This window comes from Pyrgilauda ruficollis, unplaced genomic scaffold (assembly GCF_017590135.1).
Source record: "Pyrgilauda ruficollis isolate IOZ18807 unplaced genomic scaffold, ASM1759013v1 scaffold4, whole genome shotgun sequence".
Lineage (NCBI taxonomy): Eukaryota > Metazoa > Chordata > Aves > Passeriformes > Passeridae > Pyrgilauda > Pyrgilauda ruficollis.
The window spans coordinates 6,835,604-6,857,621 of NW_024525489.1; the positions used below are offsets into that span (position 1 = coordinate 6,835,604).

The 22,018-nt window shown below is 36.2% G+C and overlaps 1 protein-coding gene across 2 annotated transcripts in view; it reads right to left on the minus strand.

Annotated features, from left to right (window-relative positions):
* Window positions 1-22,018, minus strand: part of LRPPRC (leucine rich pentatricopeptide repeat containing) — an 86,499-nt gene that overhangs the window by 10,546 nt on the left and 53,935 nt on the right. For both annotated transcript variants that reach the window (XM_041477097.1, XM_041477096.1), the window contains exons 26-32: window positions 15,317-15,385; window positions 14,979-15,069; window positions 12,515-12,657; window positions 12,323-12,404; window positions 8,310-8,433; window positions 4,506-4,594; window positions 1,106-1,310 (exon numbers count right to left, since the gene is read on the minus strand). In XM_041477097.1, the coding sequence (XP_041333031.1) occupies window positions 1,106-1,310; window positions 4,506-4,594; window positions 8,310-8,433; window positions 12,323-12,404; window positions 12,515-12,657; window positions 14,979-15,069; window positions 15,317-15,385 (803 nt within the window). The remainder of the gene's footprint in view (window positions 1-1,105; window positions 1,311-4,505; window positions 4,595-8,309; window positions 8,434-12,322; window positions 12,405-12,514; window positions 12,658-14,978; window positions 15,070-15,316; window positions 15,386-22,018) is intronic.

Genomic DNA, 22,018 nt, shown 5'->3' on the forward strand with positions numbered 1-22,018 from the left:
GCTCTACAGCTTTCCTGCCAAGTTAGGCACAGGAGGTCCACCCAACAAAACTAGTTTGAAATGAAACAACAGAATATGTAGGATTCCTGAAGACTGGTTCCTGCAAAGTATATTTGAGAAGCTGACTTTGCCCTCTCTCCTCCAAGTGCTTCCTCATGCAATTTTACACAAAGGATAAAAACCAGCACCGAACCACTGTAACAACTAAACCAGAAATGCACACAGAGCACAATACTGAATTAAACAGCTGAATCACAGGATACTAGAAAGTGTGGGGATAACTATGATAACCAAACTGTAGTGTTTAGTTACCAGCCTAAAGCATCAGCCAAGCTTCTTTACTTCTTACTAAAAAAAAAAAAGCCCCAAGGAAAGACCTCACTCCACAGATACATGTCTGGCTTTCACATTTTGAATGTAAAGACAGTAACATTCCAGGAATATTTCAACTGCTGGAACAGGTAGCAGATTTTTGTTTCCAAACAACAACAACCACCCAAACAAACAAAACAAAAAAACAGCCCCGAAAACAATCAACCCCCCCCCCCCCCCAAATATATTCTATGCATAATCTCTGGGTGCTACATTTGATGAAGTAATTCCATTTTTACCTTCAGATTTCATAGAGTTTTTGATGTAACACCAAGGAAACACTTCACATGCACATTGGAACAAAGGTATCAAAGCTAAATTACAGCACCAAAGAAGACCAATCAACCCCCCCCCCCCCCAAATATATTCTATGCATAATCTCTGGGTGCTACATTTGATGAAGTAATTCCATTTTTACCTTCAGATTTCATAGAGTTTTTGATGTAACACCAAGGAAACACTTCACATGCACATTGGAACAAAGGTATCAAAGCTAAATTACAGCACCAAAGAAGACCTTAATGCTTCACAGTTATTATCCCTGTATTTCATTAAATTTTCAACCCCAAATTTGTATGGGAGACAATACCAGAACAGGACTGCATGTTATTCTCAACTAGAATTTTAACATCTGGGACACTGTAAAAATGGAAACAGAATGAAATGGCTAATGCAAGAGATTTCTCAGCACATTGCAGAAAAGAATTAAATACACAGTCCTAGAAATACTTACCTTTTCGTATGAGCCAATGCAATTGCATTAGGCACTAGTGAGTGAGATAAACCAATTGATTTTATGACGTCTCCCAGGATGTTTTCAAGTACTTGCAGGTTCTTTACATCTCCTTTTTGTGCCAGGGCCTCAAGGAGAGCAATAACTGCTGGTCTAGTAGGCAACACACCACTGTCAAGCATTCCTTTTAAAACAGCCAAGGCATCTAACAGTGGTAAAGAAATAAGGGAAACAGAAATCAGACTTTTGTTCAGAAAGCACCATGCTGCTGGTATCATTAATCCTACCCATTTAAAATAAGTACAGAAAAAAATTTTCTTTAAGCCCTGCAATCACTAGAGTGAATTCTAACTTGAATATATATACACAAATAAAAACTTTCAACAATAATTTAGGTTGAAAGGCTGTAATATCTCATAATAAGAAGTATTAAGCTACTTTTAACATTGAAATAATTTGTTTGTAACCAGCTCAAGGAAAGAAGGTGTGTTATAAATATTCTCTCTTATGATTTTGAAGTCCTGACTCTTTACTTCTCCAAACCGCAATCAATTTCCTTTACTAAAAACCAAATAGTTTCATATTTAAGAATAAATATAGCCTAAAAATGTAGTTCATTACAGAAACTGCTGAATTATAATACTGAGATTTCTCTTTTTAAGTATGCATGAAAGCTTTGTTTCCCAAAATTTAATTTTTAAATAGAACTATGGGATACAAGTCCCCCTGCAAAGACAAAAACTGAGAAGTCAACCCTTACCTCAGAAACTCCTAAGATTATAGCAATTACATATGTTAAAAACACACAAGGTCAATCTCCTGTCCATCTGCCACAAATTCCCCAAACCCACAGCTGACGAAGTCACCCTCGTTTCTCCAAGCAGAATTCTTGTCTATTTACATTATCCATGAGCAAACACACAGAGAAAGACATGCCCCTCTGGTAAAAATCTCTTATTCCTTACCAGCACAGGCAGGATTAATCACAGATGATAATTATAATACCAAGGGATAACACTTCTAGCATAATACACACCCACATGAACTCCACAGCATTGCCATTCCAATTCAATATGCAGGTACTGCAGAAACCAAGTAACCTTTACATGAGAGGAAGCAAAAAAACATCCTGTATGCCTAGGCCTCCTTCACAGGAAGTTTTTTTCTGCCCCACATTCTTCTTTTTAGGTAAAAAAAAAAAAAAGAAGCAATACATGGCGGGGGGCAAGATTCACAACATTTAAAAAGCAATCTCAGAACACATGCCAAGTTCGAATTCTTTCCTAACTAGGTGTGCACCTCCCTCTAGCACAGAGTACAACCAGCCTTCTCAAGAACAAGGACAGAGAAGATTTGAAAGCTGCATACGTGCAGCTACTACTGCAAGAAGTTAGGCACTAGTAGCATAGTGGGTAATTCTACAGGTAACTATATGCTTGTGAAAACCAGCCATGCATCTTTCAAAGTGCCATCCTATACACTCTGCAAATTTTCTACCATGAAGATCAAGTTCTGACTCTTTAAAGTAACCTGGGTTTTACCAAGTTCTTGCTAGAAGATATCAGAGCTCTCAGGACTACACTTGGCGGGCTCCATAAAACCTTTTAACTGTACCACATTACACAGCAAAGAATGCTGATGAACTAAATGAGGTATATAAGTGGTAAAGCAAGCAGGTTTTACATAAGTGAAAGTCATCACAGGATGTAGGTCAAATGGAGCTCAGCAACAAAAGACTACAAAACCACCATGCCCAAAAATGTTTTGGGTAATCTATGAGCCTTAGAAAATGACCAGTATGGCTGAAATACTTAGTAGCTTGCATTTTCAAGGCTTCACTTAGACAAAGACAAGTAGTATCTCTCAAAACAGAAACAAGGATTCAGTGTGACTATTCAATAAAATTGTCAGATAAAAAAGCTTGTTCAATGCACAAGAGAAAATATAATTTTGCAGAGTAATGTAATTCCACAGACATGAGAAACTTTGCATTGTGCAAAAAGTGAGATTTTTAAAGTACAACAAGGAAGAGAGTTGATGTGACAGAATTTAGTATGCTAGCTAAAAAAACCTCACATAGTCAGTGCAATAGACTGGCAGGATATGAAAACATCACTGATGTTCAGAAGAAGGGAAGAATTTTGGTATGCAATATTCAGGAAGAACTGGTAAAATTCATGGCATATTGGCAAAGAAAACAAAGAAGATTTATTAGAATAAAAACAGAGAGGAAAGTCAGGTGAAGGCCTTGAAAGCTGCAAAAAATTATCTGCCAAGAGCAAAAGGAGCAATGGCATTCTTCACAAATACTTCAGTGGATCACAGCTGCCAATGATGTGAAATTGGAGACTGAACGAGGAAGAAGACAGGTTTATCAGCCACAGGAAACAAAGAGTACAAGTGAGAAGATGTGTCTAAATGCTCATCTTGAGTATTTTAATGTAGCTGATGTCACATGGATATGGGTTATTAGCACAGCTATGCATGATGGAATGAAATTAAATGTAATGATGGCACAATCAAAAGTGCATTTTCTGATAGGCCTTATAAACTCAAATAATACACTGAATTTGTACAACACTGTACTTAGACTTGCATGGAGATAACAGACATTGCCCTGCATGTACAACTACCTGCATGCAGAGTTCTCCTCTCACAAGAGTTCTACAGCCCAACTAAATAAGTAGGACATAACACTGTGGAGTTGATCTCTAGGCTGCAAAGCAGCCAATGCTGAGGACTACAATAAAACAACCGTAAACTTTATACACCGTCTTGCTGGGTACCGTTACGTACTCTTTGGCCACCATTTTCTTCACTATCATCATTGTTACATTAAAAAGAAAACCAGAGTATTCTGTTACTGTTGGCATTGAGAACTATTAAAAAGTATTTGATTAAGTTTTTAAATCAATATTATAATCATTTAGTTCACAATCATGCACATTTAAAAGTCAATTTAACTCATCTGGTATCTCACACAACCAACAAAATAAGCAAGAAACAACTGCTGGGAATTGTTTCAGATGCTCTAAAGTATGTTAATTTCCAAAGCAAAATGACTTGTGCTGTGAATTTTAACGCACTTGAAAGCCTGTACTTTCTCTCGTTCTGGAGTACAAATTTTGCATGTCTGAAGAGCTGTGATTCATCTTAAGAAAACCCATCTTGTGTTAAATGGAATGGAAACTGGACTAAGTGGTCAAATGACAAGTACATTCATATTCAAGCTGTATTATAAATGCATGTACAGTAATTTACGTCTCTCAGCTACCACAAAAGGCTCTTGATAAGCAGGTAATTTGCTAAATGGACTCCTTTATCCAAGTATTCGAAGGGCGTTACAAGAAAAATCTGCAGAGGCATTAATGTGACGTAAAGGTCAAGCATTGTGACATACCTTTCAAATAATCCCGCCTAACTTGCGATATGATGAGGAGGCTGCTGGCAGCACTGTTCAGTGTGAAGCCCTTGATGTGGGTCTCAGCACTAAAAGAAGCAGACATTTAGAAAGGAATTACTGACATGCTTCTGATACGATAATAAATGGTTGAGCACCAAGGTGAAATTATAAAAACTACTGTTCGTATGTTAAAAATATTGCTGCAAAATATCGACCTGGAGACAGCTTTTGTGTTATCCTGTCAATGGTTATAGAAGGATAATTTTTTTTTGCATTCTGACAGATGACAAAGTTGGAAGTGAGCAACAAAAGAAACAAAGTACAAGATTTTTTTTAAACAATCGGTTCAGATTCTTGAATGCTGACATATTAGATGACTAAAATAACTGCATGCCCTGCATTGTTCTGTTGTATCCTAAGCTGGATACTTTTTCTTCTTTTTTCAATAGTCACCATAATTATAAAATATAAAACTATTCTTTCAGCAATAAAAATGAAACATTTATTTTCAGCACTGTATATTTTAAACATAAACTAAAGCATATTATGAACTAACACCATATCATTTGGTTGATTAATTTTCAAATTTCTGTCATCTAGATGTATACAGGTTTTAAAGCGAACATCCTACATTTGCTGCCTTAGCCACATTAAAATTGTATTTTGCTTATCAATTCCTTGTCTCCTGTAATACAAAACTTCATGTAAGTAGAGCAAAGACAGCCTTTACTTTAGTAACCCTGCTAAAGCTTTTCTAACACTCTGGAAATTAGTCAAGAGAGACTAACCAGCAATCACACTGGTCTTATACTACAAAATGCTCCTAAATGACATATAGCCAAGCCCCATTTTTAATATATAAGGATAACTTTACAAATGTTCATTTCTAGATTACAAAATCTCTACAGAGCAAAGGGGGGCATTGCCATTTACCATATCAGCAATCAAGATAAACCTCACTGATCATCTTGTGGCAAACAACTGAGCAGCCTACCTACTTGAACTTAGGGGCTGAGCGGATTGGGAGGTAAGCAGGGTCATTGCTAAATTGTTCTCCTCAATCCCAAGAAAATCCTTCACATTGCACACAATATGACTATCCTCTCAGTCACTTTCAGCCTCCCAGGCTCACAAATGCAGTCACTGGACTCGGGATTTTCTTCCTCTCCCAACCAATCCCCTTAATCCCTGCCTAAGCACCCACTGCTCAGTTCCGCCTTTTTTTTTCCCTTTGTCCCATCTGTCAAAGCCCTTAAGTCAACAATTCATGCATGAGACCGTAAATTACATATAACAAAGGATTTACTTTCTCCAATCTTCCAATCTTTAGTGTGATTAAATAGATGTTAGCTACTATTACAGAACTAATCCATCATTCCAATACTCCTAAATTTCTATTTAAAACTTCTTGGACTAAATGCAGTAAATATTCCTCAAAACAGTTCTAGAATGTGAAAGCAACTACACTTGGGTTCACCAACAGATCAGTAATGTTCTGGGATGTCTGGTGTTTGTTCCTTTCAAAGGCAGTGTAGGAGTCCTATTTACTTCTCCCACATTGCTTTCTCATGGAAATTTTTCAGTTCAGGTAACACAGGGACATTTTGAAGTTACTGGACGTTTTAAAACTATTTAAAAAGTAGTTATTTTGTTGTCTATGCTAATGTGCACAGTAAGAGTATCTACACATTATTTACCTTTCAAATTTGGCTTCAAATGAGTAATATGTAAAATATTTACATATTTACTTACAGTAAAATGAGTAATATGTATCTAAATTAAGGTAGCTTTCCTGTATTTTATGAAAACATTAGAAGGTGCACAAGTTTCAGGCCACCACACAGATTTAGGCTTTGTAGGATTAATCTCTTTTTAGTATGAGGCTGGAAAAATTCTGAAGCATCCAGAAATGTGTGCTGAACAAACGCATTTGTTATTCCTCAATCACAGGCACACACCCCGTCACTTTCTCTATTTCAATTAATTACTTAGAACTTAAAAGCTTTTCAAAATGCTTAATATAAGCATAATTTTGTTACTATAAAAAAAGCCACACAGATATGCCATGAACATGACCAATATGAAGCATTTTCTGTCTTGATGCAACAGTAAGCTGTCAGAAGCTTCTCAGATTGTCATTACTTGGCACTTCTGTGCTACAAGACAGAGTAGGAGAGTTGTGAAAAGCACCAGGGTTAGATCATAGTTGGCTTTGACCAGTAACCAAGAAGAAAATCTCTTATAAAATCCTGTTACTTTACTCCTGAACATCTCAAACTTCAGAGGCTTAACACATCTCTGACCTTTTCAGTCTTTCAAATAATTTTTTCCCTGAATTTTGAATTTATGTACTATACTTATCTAAACACTTATCTAAAGTGACAATTCTGAATCCTTGAAATACTAGGAACAATCCACCAGCTTCTTTCTTCTCCTCCAATCTGCAAATTACTGCTGGAGTTCTGCACAACCTTGTGCATCTTCCTTACAAGTGTGTTTGAGCTGTATAGCAGGGAAGCAGTGGATCCATGTGTAAATCTTCAGTACAACGTTTCAAGCTTCTTTCCCGAAGAACCTTCCAATACATCTTTAGATACTTGAGTATTTTCTCTGAAACAAACTACCTAAATTTTATCAGTGCTTTTTGTACTCCCTAAAACAGCTCCCCCCTCCAGCTTCTATTTGTAAAGATTTATCAGTTACTTGCTTTACAGGGAGATCAATTTGATAAACTGATTTAGTTTTCCCTTAATATAAACCATATATCCTGCAGGCACAAACATTACTTATCATAAAGCTCAGTTGCTGAGAGCTATTTGCAAAAGGACTATTTGTTCTTCTGAAAGCAGAACTCCAACACTTTTTCAATGAAAGACATTTCTCCAATCTAAACACTTTTAAAAGAAAACATTAAAATAATCAATATCATCTTACACTAGACTGTTCCTGGACATCAGAAACTAAGTTGGCTCTAAAAACTTTTAGGCTTTTTTATAGTTCTCTATACATTAGGTAATTCACCTACAGGCACATTCAAATGCACTGTACTCATTCAGTGAGCACACTTGATGACAACCACCAGACTTGTTTTAGTTGAATAAATTGAAATACTTACAACCCTTAAACTTAAATTCTTGTTCTTCTGAACTCTACATTGACAAGTCACAACACTTTAAAGCCTATAACCTGACCAGAACACACGTTACAGGCAGTCATTAAAGCAAGTGCCGTTATCATACAACTCACTAAAGGTTATTTCAATTCCTTTCCTTCTAATAATTCATGACAGCAGGTTGGATTTATTTCAGAAGTGTAAGAGTTGGATCTAAGGTTTATGGTCATCTCTTAGCCACTGGCATCACAGTCAAACATACCATTTTGCATTTGGCAGGCAGCCAGCTGCCAGGGATTGTGGGCAGGGTAAGACAGCAGCAGGGACAGGCATTCAGGGGAAGGCTCACAGGCAGTTAAGTGAAGGAATCTTGTCTGTTTGGATATTCCTCTAAAGAGGAAAAGGCAGTCTGCCAGAAGGGTAGACTTTCAACTCTGATGCCAAGTACATTTGTTCAGATTGTTATTTGAAATGAGTTATTAGCAATACACACTGTCACTCTAGTACCTTTTAAAAAATGCGGCATATCGCCCTATGAAACACTGGTGTATTTCTTACCACAGCTCCTAATCACTAGTCATGACCTGTTTTCCCATTAAAAGATAAGGACTCACCTGAAAATTATCCAGAAATAATTTAAACCCTCTCTCTAAGCCAGTAAAAGTCCCCCAAACAAAGAAAAGCCTTACATGCGTTTCACATCAAGGGCTTCATCAAGACAATTCTGTGTTAACAGTGCTTTTATAAGGATGTCACAGGAACGAGAATGAGACTCATCCTTCCCCTGCATTCTCTTGAAAATGTTGTAGGCCTCTAAAAAAGAGTAAGAAAGCCAAAAGGAAACGTCATACTGCAAGAACGTTGAGCACAAAAAGAAATCACTTATTCACTGAAAAAGGTCTGTCCAAAATTGATGTATCCCTTGCTTCCATCTTTAAGCCCAGAGCTGCAGATCACAGCTTGCTCAAAACTGCCTGTATACAATCAACACAGACTTCTACAAGAGAAAAAGTTTGCTACTGCTCTTCCTTTATATGTGGCTGTTGCTTCAATATCAACATAGCTGGTTAGAAGGGGAAGACTCAGGAATTTTAAAGCAACACCTAATTCTGGGGTATACAGTTACAGTGTCTGGTGCATGATCACAACAGCATTTAACAAATAATATAGGAGGCGATTCCAATATGGGGAGATCAAATTATTTGGCTACGACAAGATTTATACAAAACATACAATTTACAAATATACAGATATTTAGCAAGTAAACTACACTGCATTTGTTTGACTGATTAACAGTTTTATTTCATGCATTCACAATGACTGTCAGTGTATGAAAAGATGTTACCAAAAAGGGGGAAAAAATGATAAGCACAGTTTTCAGTCATTTATTTTTCTGAAACAAGATTATACAGCTATAAACATGCAGCTAGAACTGCCATCCATGCTGTAACATATGCTAGAAAGCTGTGTTAAGAACCACAAACGATCTTTTACATCTAAACAGTGAATGCACATTTCTTTTAATGACTCATGAAATAATCCCTTTGCTAGTTCAAATCACAGCCACAGTAACCTTTAAAACTTATCAGAAATAGTGGGACTATCACCACAAATTTCACAGCTAAGCATTAAGCTTTTTTCTCTACTTTGAAAGTAAAGATGAAGACAACTCATTTGAATCTAATGTCGTAAGAAGCATTACACTAATTGCACTTAGTACAGTGTGTTATGGAATTTTAATCAAAACTGTTGGTATGTCTTTCAGTTTGCATCTTAAACTTCTTCAGCCACAAAGTATACACAAAAACCTCCTGAAATGTAGGCACAGAAATGGCTATGCATGAAATTTATTATTTACATCACACAGACTCCTACACCAAGTTAATAATTAGAATTACCACAGACATTCATAATCTACTTTGTATGCTTGAAACTTCGTTAAATATATATGAACAGAGACAAGGGGTAACAGCATCTTAGTAAAAATTAAGTTAACTTCTGTGCATTTTAGTTCCATGTACACAAGAGAGTCTGACATTACAAGAGCGATTGCACTGTCAACCAAAAGAGCAAAGAAACAACAACAGGAAGAAACCACATAAGAAAGGTCCTGAAATCCTCCACCACTTTTACTTAGAGGTCTGAAGTTATTTTGGCCTGCAGCAATGTGATGAACTCTCGTGCCTGTCAAGATGCTGATCACCAGCATTCATAGTGATCAAGTTTAAATTCAGTGGGAAGACATTTTTCTTTCCACTGCTCTGAAATCTGAGGTACCAGCAGACCAGCAACCACATTCAACAAAAACAATACCCCTCTGACTGGTATAACCAGCTACAAATGCAACTAATGACTTTCAAAAATGTAGCTGACTGGTGATAGGTTTGGTCTTTCTGCTCTGTTTGAATTCTGGTTTTTTTATGTCAAAAATTCCTTATGTTTAGAGACTTCTACAAAAGCTCTGCTGTCTTCAGACTGAACTAGGATTTCACCCTGTGTTTAAATATTACTTTTATCAGTTGGGTATAGAAATGGACCTGACCCCTAGTGCTCAAGATGTCAGGCATATGTTACTACCAATTATCACAGTCCATAACATGCAAGATCTCCTTCTACAAGGAAATAGATTTAATTTTCAGGGTTTTTTGTAATGATGACTTCAACAAAGAATTAAAAATATTTCTATCAATTTTGTTGTGTATGTCAGTCCTAAGACCATCCTATCCAGATTTTTTTCTTAACTTAATTTTGCATCTCTGCAAGAAGCACGTTTGAAGTATACCTGGATCAGTCTTGAATTGAGACATATCCCTGATCAGGTATTATCAGCTTATTACTTCTTCAGATGGCATCTAAAATTATTAAAATATATTAGCATTCAAAAGAGAAATTTCTTGATTTCAAAATCATACTATGCTATACCAGCTATTTCAAGCAGAAAGATTTGTTAGAAAAGTGACAACTTGCCAAGAAAGTCTCAGTTCTCAAGACAGTCAAATCTGTTTCAGCAATTGTGACTGTTTGGGATATGTGTTACATGATCTCCTAGCGTGAAGTTCTCACACTGAGGAATCAAGACAAAGATGAAAATATGACTTTGCATAAATCAAGCACTTTGGAGAACAGATTATCAAAATGTGTCAGACTTGGAAAGTTCACTGAATAGTTACATAACTAGATTGAGTTAAACTTTTTTCCATCAAAAAGCTGCCCCATTACATTCACACCAAAATTACATGATACTGTTATATAAAAAAAGCAACAACTTAGTTTTTTGAGTTTTTTTCTAAGGCCAAGAGAACAGTTTTCCAAGAAGACAATTTTTTTTCCAACATAGTTGGAACATTTTTTTCCCCTTCATTCCCCATGTCTCTAGATTCCCACCTTCTCTCAAATATTGCACCTTTAAATAAAAGAATATGCAGAAGTGATTTATTCCTAAGTTCAATATCTGAAATTACCACAGAAATATTATTTTCTATTTTTGTTTTAAACTAGTCTCCCTGCCAAGTCTAAAGCAGTTATTTAGTTTCCTCTTGCCCTTCACTTGATCATTTATGATACCAAAGGCACAGGACACCTTCCTAGTGAAAATGTCATGAAGCACATTCCCTTGTTTTCATCTGATTTTCAATGAAAACATTTCTTCAATTTTCATCTTCTTATGATACCCAACAGTTACCAGCAGAATAATTTCCTGAAAACACGATGTCTGTCCATAATACACGATTCTTAATTTCATACACATGACATGGTACTGCACTCTCAGTATGCAGAATGTCCAGATTCAACTTTGGACCCCTAATCTAAATAAACTGAATATTTAGACTGAGTAACTCTAGATGGTAATTTCACTAACAATAGAAGTTAAATGTCTGAATGACTGATACATTCTTCTTTCAAAAACTCAGAGCTTAAAAATCTGTGTCCAACCCGTAATATATACTGATTATACTTAGAGAAGAAAATTACTAGGTGTCTTGCATTTATAAATCTTTCTCATTCAGCAAAATTAATTTTTAAACCTACTGAATTCTATTTTCTATACCGCTTTCAAGTGAGGTACCTAGTTATTTACTATAGTATAAATGAATAAAATAGGTATTTCCAGAATATTCAAATGCTCTGCACCTTGGAAAACACTAGAAATTAACTAACTGGGACCAAGGCTCTTCTCGGTGGGGCACAGCAATAGGACAAGCGGCAATGGGCAGAAACTGATGCACAGGAGGTTCCACCTAAGTATGACTTGTGCTGGTGGCTGAACACAGGAACAGATTGCCCAGAGAGGCTGTGGAGTTTCATCACTGGAGATATTCAAGGATCCTGTTCCATGTGCTCAAGCATGAGACTGTCTGAGCAAAAAGGCTGGACCAGATGATCCACCCTTCCAAGCTGACACATTCTGGAATTCTGGGATTTCCTCACCATTTTGTAAGGCCCAGTAAAGCTATTTCCTCTTCTCTCACTCTGCTTCGGGATGAGATGGAAAGGAATGGATTTCCAATGATTAATCACAGACTAAATTAAAGAATGGCACTGAAATACACTCTGCTCTTCTGTATACGAAGGCAAATGTCCATGCAGAAATTAATTCCATTTTTAGCAGAGACTGGGAAGTTTACACAGAAGAGCTCTGCAGTGAATTGAAACCTTAAAATTAACATGGCGGGGGAAAAACCCACAGTGGATTTCAGTTTACCTTTTGCTTTATTTTTCTTGCAAAGCATCTGTATTTTCAGTTCTTCCCCAGTAGCAGCACTGCTGCTACCTTCAGGACTACCCTTTAAAAGAAACAAACATTTAAATTACTGTAATGTTATCTGTTAGTTTTTTTAATAAGAAGAAATATATTCATAAGTGTTGTTATCTAGGAAAGTTAAACTTCACTTACCTTAGGTATCTCAAATGGAACAGCCTGACCATTTTTCTCAAATATCCCAGCTAATAAAATTAGTGTCTTCTCACGAGGAACAATATTTTCTTCTTGAATTTTAGTCCAAATAGCTTCAGCCTTTCCCCAGTCCTTGTTGCTCTCTGAAACAAGATTAAAATCTTCAGATAAAAACACATTTAGAACATACATCTATAACTAAGGTGATTCAAAATGATGTCTTTGGAAAATAATTAATCAATTAATCATGTACTTCTGCTTCATACAAATCAATTTGAAATTTTAAACTATTTTAATACATTGAGGATGCCAGAAAAAAACCCCAAGGATTGTACAAATTTTCAGATAAATGAAAAATCAGCTCAAAAGTAGTGCAGAAGTCATCAACCCAGCTCATCAGTTCTATTGTTCTAGACTGTTAATTTAAATTTATATCTGCATCACTGTACACAACTGCAAATAAACAGAAATCTGGACTTCATGAAAGAAAACAGTTAACTACCATTTAACTACCGAGAGCATCTGCTTTCTGTTGCCTTTACATTTTCCAGCTTTGCAGTCACCAATTGTGAAGCATTTATGACTCTCAGTCACTACTGATTTACACCCTGGTAAAAATGAGCTCTCTAAAGCAGAAACACCCTTCTCAATAAACTGCCTTGGCATTTCATTCAAATCAGGTTTTGCTCTCCTACTATATATGCAAATCTTGTAAATTCTTCGCTGACTCTTCAAGAGTCAGTCTCTCCTCACAGGTGCACAGCAAAGGGCAGAAAGTAACATTTGACAGCTACAGCAATGCAGTATTGGAGAATGATCAAATCCAGGATCAGGCTGTTCAGAAAGGCTCTGTGAGCTCCACTGTTGGAGGCACTAAACAAGGCTTTGATGTGATCTGACCTTGGAGCTATCCTATCTCCAGGAAATGGCCTAGGCCTAAACTCCTGAGGTTTTCTCCAGTATAAATTATTCTGTGATAATCAAGTGCCTTGTTTTCAGCATTTTTGACTACTGCTTGGACTAGATGGTAGGGATTTTTATATGCTTAAAATAGATCTGAAGTTATGGCTTTGGTATACAATGACGGTCCTGCTGTAGTTGTGCATGGGGCAGCTTTGATAGGTCATCTAAAATGGTTGAAAGCAGGATTATGCATGGCTTTTGTCTTTCATGGTGACAGAAACCCACAAATGTTTTCCACTTCTTTGAATAGATGGAATTGGTTCTGTCTTCTGAAAGAAGACTGAAGATTTTGCATGACAGAATTTGATGAATTGTATCTTCTTAGATTCTCTTCCTAGCAGGCACACTGTCAGACTTAGTCACTGCCAGAGGTGAACAGGATGAGTGGAGAAATAGGAAGGTTTTCTCCCTGCTGAGACAAGATTGATTTTCAGGCCTACTTGATTTTTGATGGTGAACCAGTATGTGTAAAGCCAGACTTAGGTAATGCTACAGTTTTCTTTGAAGCTTTCCAAGGCCTCAGGAAATGAAAAGCAGCAAAATTCTCACGGGGTCTCTGGTCACATTTTCTTGTACAAGTACTCATGTCTTCTCCTGCTGTAGCTAAATGCTAGCTAAATGCTACAGTAGGGAAGAGGCCTACATCAATAGTCCTACCCAACCAAAAACATACACCGAGAACAGGCTAAAATTACTTAAAATTCAAAAGCAAGTCTTCCAGACGTATCAAACACCTGTAATGGCTCAATAATGCATAGATATATATACATACATTACCAAAGTACACAGAAATCCCTGTAATGCTTTATGTATCAATTTACTGTGTAGTGCTCCATATTCAGTCTTAACGCAATGTATTTTTTCAGTACCTTAAAATAAATCTCCAAAATTTTAATCCTTTATAATACAGTACAATACACTGAATAACAAAACCAACATAGACTGAGAAGCACAGAAAAGAGGACTGAAAACCTCACAGACACATACTACACAAAGTCTGCAGCACAGAAATGAAGTTTCAGTTTTCAAAACTGTTTCATGACAATAAACGATGCAAAAGTTAGGTTGTGGCTGGGGAAAAAGAAGTAATTTAAAAAAATATATGCACCTTGCAGAACCAGATCCAATTACAAGAGACCCTCAATTTTTATCAGTTATGAAGATAACAGATGAACAGGCTTTCTTCTTTAAGTGTATTGAAAGCCAAAACAGAATTAACTTTCAAATTATAACAGCAGACAATAGCATGGATTGGAAAACTTATAGTACGTAAGTCTATATATTACATCCATCCATACACACACACACGCTCTACTAAGTATTCAGGTCTGCAGATGAAAAAAAATCAAACCCCTGACATCTCCTCCCCCACAAGACGCCTCAGAAATGGTAGCCAGACTAATTGTGTATCAAGATATAGCTTCTCTCCAGGATTATGTCCTATCTCCAACCACACAGGAAAACAGATTACAAACATGGATAAGATCTCAAGCTCACTTACCACATAGTTCGAGCAGGTGGTAGTACATCTCATCTCTATCGCATTCAAACAGATTTCGAGTTGATTCTACCAACTGTTCCAAAGTTTCCATCTCCAAAAAGAAGGAAGCACTCAGTTATACCTCAGCCAAACAATTATTTTTCATATATGTGTACATACATGTTGCGTGCACTCAGCTAAAATAGTATTTCTGTTTAAGTATACACCAGCATTAAGTTCACCTCACCAGCCTGTCACATGTCCTTTCACAAACATAAAAATCAAGCGAGAAAACACTTCAAAACAATTTTTCTTGGAATAAAATGACAGTTCCATAGAACACATCACGCAAGTCATACCTGTTTATTTAATATACACTTTTTTGCAAACCATTTCAATCTTCCAGAGTGTGCTCTCAAGCCAGGAGTCTGTAAAACATTTCCACAAGAAATACATTACTGCACATAGAACATTCTAAGGGAAAATAAAGATAATACAGGTATTCATAATGAATGTTCATAGCTGTTGTTTGTTTTTTGAAATCTAAATGAAACTACAAGCTCACAAATAACCATGTTAAGTTGCATTTATGAGACATAAAAATTGCACTCATCTTACTCAAGACAGTCTCTTTTTTGTCTGAACACTGCTGAGAGAGTTCATTTAAAATACACTTCAGATGAACTGAAACATTAAGTAACTTCTTTCATCACATTAATAGGGTATTATTGCTGTACCTATAGTAATCCTTTGTATTACTCCTGGTAAAGAACTACACCAAATGTTTCCAAACTGTCTTCACAATGAAATACTAGTTTTCAGCACCGCTGCAGCTTAGCAGCTAGAGAGCTAAGTTTCTGAACTGCACCATCACCATTTGGTGATGCCAATATACTGTACAGATGCCAGGTATAGTAACTGTAGGGCAATTCCTACTCCAGAACAGAAGGCTCAAGATGCACTCTTAAAGCTAAGACACTTAAGGCTCGCCCTTATGTGCGTATACATAGAGGAATTGATGTGTAATTGTCAGCATGCCACAGTTCTTTGTGTTACTGACTTTTCCAGGTTGCAAGCCTTTGGTTATTCATTCCTTTGTTGTTTCAAGCAGACTGCGGCTACATGGTAGCTACACATGCTCAAAGGAAAGGTTTCAATCCTTGAAACTCCATCTGGCGTAGAAAACCACACTGTGCCTTCCCCAGCACCATATGCCATAACCAAAACAGCAGTTCCTCAACTTAAGTAAATTCTTAAATAAAGATAGGAAAAGTCAAATTTTTTGAAGAGACTGTCATATGTTCTACCTACTCATGTCCAACACATCTAAAAAAGGTTCCACCAAAATGTGTGCAAAGCATCCATCATTTTTACCCCTTGGCCTTCCCTCCCACAGGTACTTGGATTTCCTGGCTTTATACTAACTTGTCTTAGCACAAATATAATTTACAGAGTGGACTGTTTTTTATTTCAAATGTCCGGATTCACATTAATATTGCTTAAAGTAATTCCAAGGAAATGTGTGTTCACCCCTACAGAGAAGCAAGTGTTTTGACTCTTGAAGGCTTTTAGGTTTGACTACTTTAAGAAATCTCTACAGTTTAAATGTGAAGTGCAACTTTAAAAATCTGAATGCCAATTTCTCACAAAATGCTATAAGAAAATATAAGTTTCAGCTGCAAAACAGTGGAAACAATTACTATTGGAAATATGAATTTATCTTCTCTTTTAAACATATATAATTTCCTTTTCCCATATTCTCCAAGCACAGAATTACTATCCTTGCATCTTTCTGAAATAATTCAGCATACACTAGAGATCCACCATGCAAAATTTCAGTGAAAACTTCAAACTTTGCTAAATATATAGCAAACAATGTTCTGCAGAGTAAATGTTGGGCCATATAATCCCACCACTTAGCCAATCATTCTATGAAGTCAACATAAGGGTTTGCTAAAAACATGATGTTAATCCCACAGCTCCTCAACAATGGAGCATCTCTGGGCATTTAGCTGTACTGTGAGAATAGTCTCAGCCCAGGTTACAGAAAAATTGTGTCTTCCCAAATATTCAAAGTGGTATATATAAACACAGCTTTCCAGGTAAGTGGTTTTTTTTCCAATCCGTTGTTTGGGTTTTTTCCCCTCCCCACAGTTACTTATAGGTACCTGTTCAGTGCTTTTTTAAGAGCTACCAAGCAGTTTCACATAAAATATGCTGAAAACTAAGTCAAGAATTAACATCTTACACAACAGGCTCTTGATACACAACAGGCTCTTGAAAATGAAAAAGAAAGAAGTATGTTGCCTGCATTTGTAGCTAATCCTCTTTTAGGACATGGTAAAATTCAAATGCGGAATTCACTTACAACTTCCAATATCACTGCTGATCCGAATGCCAATGAACTCAACAGCTCGAAAGCTACAAACTTTTTATAGTAAATCCTTTCCTGTTCAGAAATGATTGATGTGTCTGTCACTACAAGGACAGCTGAGTTATACAACAGATATCCTTGTGTTTCATTTTGAAATTGAGAAGTGTTTTCACATACTGCAGGTCTCAATCATCAAAAGAACATCTAGGTCAGATTAACTAAATCTCCAGGGCTTGCCTGTTAGTCCATATTTGTAGCTTATCCTTTACAATCTTAGAGAATTTTAAACATTGCATTTAGCAGCAAACAGTGTTTCTACAACACAGCAGACTAAAATAAAGAATAACGGAATGTAAGGAATAAAGAAAAATTAAGTAAAAAACTATAATTACTCTTCCAAATTCCCATTTACAATTTTGATCTTGCTTGTTTCAATGGACTAAATTAAAAAAAAATAAATCTATATCGAGTCTTAGTGGTTTCTTTGTTTGGTTGGGTTTTTTTGAGAGTCTCATGCAATTCATCTAGCATATAAACCAAACACAGATTTCTGGCTTTTACATTCTTTTGAAATATAAAACAGTTGTACTGTACCAAATAAAACCTTGTTATCCTCTCTGTAACAGTAACTACAGGAGAATATAAAATGTCAGGAAACACAGCATTACTTTCCCTTTAGTGCTCTTCCACTCTCCAGCTACCTGAAGATCAGTGATCACACTGGTTCTAGTAAGTTACTCCACTTCCACGAGCTCTTCTAGTTGCCCCTGAAACCCCTTCAGATGTACCACATTCAGAAGATCTTTTGGCAATGGGTTGACTCCACCACCTTCTGCAGAGAACAACCAAAGTACTACCACTTTTGATTGTTTTCAGTGTAACTTCTACTAGCTTGGATTGTGTATCAGAAGACAATATACAATTGATTTTTCTTTATTATCTCAATTTCACACTAATTTAATGACTAGTATATAAAATAATTCCCTGACTCTTCTCTAGGCTAAGCAGAATTCAGCTACTATATAATATCTCCTATAGAAATCAGTCCAGATTTTGATCAAAACCTACACACAAGATGTGATTCTTGGGGTGTTCTACACAGGGCCAGGAGGGGGACCCGATGATGCTGATGGCCCCCTTCCAACTCAGCATATTCTGTGATTCTATGACAATTACACTCATTCTACTTATACCCACACCAATTTACACACTGATTCTACACCTTCACACACAGGAAGGAACACTAACCAGAAAGGGATGAATATGCTGCATCTTTGGAAGAACTCTTGTCAAGCAGCACTCAAAAATCATGCAACAATCCTAACACACTGAAAGCACTTGATTTGTTCTCCTCCTTCTGAGAACTAGTCACTTCAGGTGACTGAAGGGGTCCAATCAGCAGATTTTCTGTACTAACAGTTTTATCTGAGATAATTTCTACCTATTACAGATGAGAGAAAACAGATTGTCTGGAAAAATAGTGACCTGTCAGAGAGGAATCTATTAGATGTTTTTCCAGATTTTAAAACAACAATAGAAATATTCAAATTCTGTTTACATTAGTGTCCTGTAACTGCTACAGCCGATTGAGCTATACTGGTTTTTTACTTTCCAAGAAGTTTTTTTTAACAAAAGCTTAAAAATTACAGAAGACATATGAAAATATTTATTTACTCCACTTGCCTAAAAAAACCTTTTTCTCTTTAAACACAAAACTTACAGAGAAAAACCACAAAAGACAACATACAGACCAGAAGCCCTGAGTCCTTTTCAAAAAGATGACTTTCAGCAAACTGAGAGTTGAGAACTGCCCCAAAATAGTGCCATTTTTGCTGGCTTAGGTTGCGTAACTTTAAAAACCAGCAGCATCATTTTTCATTTGGCATATATGTGACATGGGATGGAGAGCTTCTGTTCTAACCTTGCAACACTGCACATTCACAAATGACTACTGTGCCTGTTGGGCAAAATAATTCTTACATATAGCAGTCAACTTACTCTAGCCTTTCATAACTGCACCTTGAATAACACATCAATTCTAACTATTCAAGTTTAACCCCAATCACCTTACATAGTTTACATTTACTTCAAAATTTCTGCATTTTGTTTGCAAAAAGTTCAATATTTTCTTAGGGAAACAGTTCTACTATAATCACTATTTCAAACATATTGGAAAGAAACGGCCAAATTTCATAAAAGCCATCCATGTTGCACTTCCCAATGGTATTCTTTGGAGGGACAGATCCATTCATTCCTCTATTTGCAGCTAAAAAAATCCAGTAATCGTAAGAGACAGCTAATGCTGCTAAATGAATAAGAACATTTCATGAAGAGTTACATCAGCAACAATAACAGACTTATGTTACCAGTACCAGAACCAGTTACTGAGATTTAGATGCCAAAGCAATGTCTTAGAGGAAAATGCATTACTCCTCCAAGCAGACAGCCTTGGGCAGACAGCTATAAGAACTGATGTGTGTCATTCCTAACAGCTCTCTCCAACATAAGCACCATGGAAAACAGAACACTTGATGGGAAGTTCTTAATTTAAAGACAGATTTTTTTCCCTGATGCCACAAAAATGTCTATGAAAATCTCATTAATTCCATATAGCTTTAATGAAGCATGGGATATTTTTGCATGGCAGGTTATTTGAACAAAGCTGCTTACAACATAAGCACTGAACATCTTCCTTGAATCTTCCCCTAAGTAAAACTTGTAGCAGAAGTCCTCACTTCTACTAAGCAATAGGTGCAGTTCTTAGTCAGAAAGTCAGAAGAACATATATAAGATTTCTGTACCTTATGCAGCCATCCTAGTCTAGTTATTGAATGCGATGGTTAAAAGTGTTTTACACTTCTGTTATTTTTTTTCCTGCTAAACATTCCTTTAGATCCAAATAACAATGCATTTGTTTTTTTAAAATATCAATTAACATATTTACATTATTTTAAAAAGCAATCCTACTTCTTGAGTTCATATGCATGCAGGTATACCACTTGGCTGTATTTCTCCCACTACAGTCATCATAGCAAAGTCTAAGTGAAGTATCATTGTTGAATATACAGGAAAAAAAACACCTACTTTGATTACTGGCTCTGAACTTTTACGCATTAGTCCAGAAGCTCACAAAGCTTTAGAGACTGAGCAATCTAAAAATAATCTGTGCATCAAAAAGCATCTTTCCTGTTGCAATCATATCAACTGTCCAATAAAACATATTAGTGCTCTCCTAACTCAGCTTTTATTTAAGTCATTGTGCTACCAGGATGACATTACAGCTAGGGCTGTTTATGGCTGGCAATGGAAGCAATACTTTTTCTACAAGTTCATTTTCTCCTGTGAAAGAAGTTTAGTTTTCAATGATTTAGAAAATGGCTTCTTTGGTGATGGCACAGAAAGATACCCTCACTCACTTTACTCTTTCTAAACAAAATAAAACCTTGCAAACTCTCTAAAAAATGAGTAATTTATTTTCTTCTTTGTATCTTCATATGAGTAATTTCTTTCTTCTTTATTATTTATAAGCAACTTTGCCCAGAAATAAATATGACTAAACAAAATACAACCCCCATAACACAGAATTCTTTAAAGAGAAACTCATCTAAAATATGTGGACTCTTGTTCAACTTTCTGGACAAGAGATAGCCATATGTAAACTTGAAAACAATTACATCTGTACCTTCAAGATGTCTACTTTTCATGTTTGTTAACGAGAGCAAGTACTCTAATGTAGTAATGGAATATCGATACTTAAGAGCTGCTCCACTGCAAGTCATGCCTTCAAAGCCTACTCAGCTAAAGCGTATTTAGTATTTTATTTGCAGTACCAGATATCTAATGAAAGACAAAGGGACACATGTCTACACATCTATCCTCACTAACTGTTCTCCTGAGACTGGCGAGAATTCAAGCTAATTCTCTTCTTTCCACCTATTCTACAATCACACAAGGTAGCAACCAGTCAACTTCTACTAGGTCAATTCTGATGTAAAAAGCAGCAGTAGCTCACAGTAAGAAAATATAAAGTTTACAGTCTCCACTGGGAAAGTCTGTACTGTCGGTTTGTGGCTTTTTTCTTCCTACATATGTATTTGCTTCAAAGCTTCTGTCAGTTTCATAGATCACTGACTTTACCAGTGCAAGTATCTGTTGAGTAAATACTCATGATTTGATTTATTTCACCTGAAAGAGGACTACCCTGCTATATGTTAGGCAAACATTGACAAAAATGTCAGGCAACTTGATTATTTTCCAAAAATACTAAAATAAAAGTAGGATGGAGTTCTACAACTTGATCATTCCTCAAACAACTGAAACTGATTTACATTTAATTACTATTGGAATATTCTACATTTACCAGTAAGTTTTCCAAGATAAATTATGTAGTGAAATATTATTACAAAAAAAAAAAAAAATTAGTAGACATTCCCAACAATAACCACACTGGAAGAAAAGGTGACACAAAAATTACACAAAACCTCTGCTTAAAACAAAGTCCTCAAGGTTATCCTAGACTCAACACAAAGCAAAGATTTGCTCTTGGCCTTGTAATGTGGTTTTACAGCGTATGATGAATGAAAAAAAAGCATTATAAACCTCTTCCTTCTAACACAAAGTCCCTGGAGCTAAGAAAAGGTGCACAGATCTTGCCATAATCCCACATTCTGAACACATTACTGTCTTC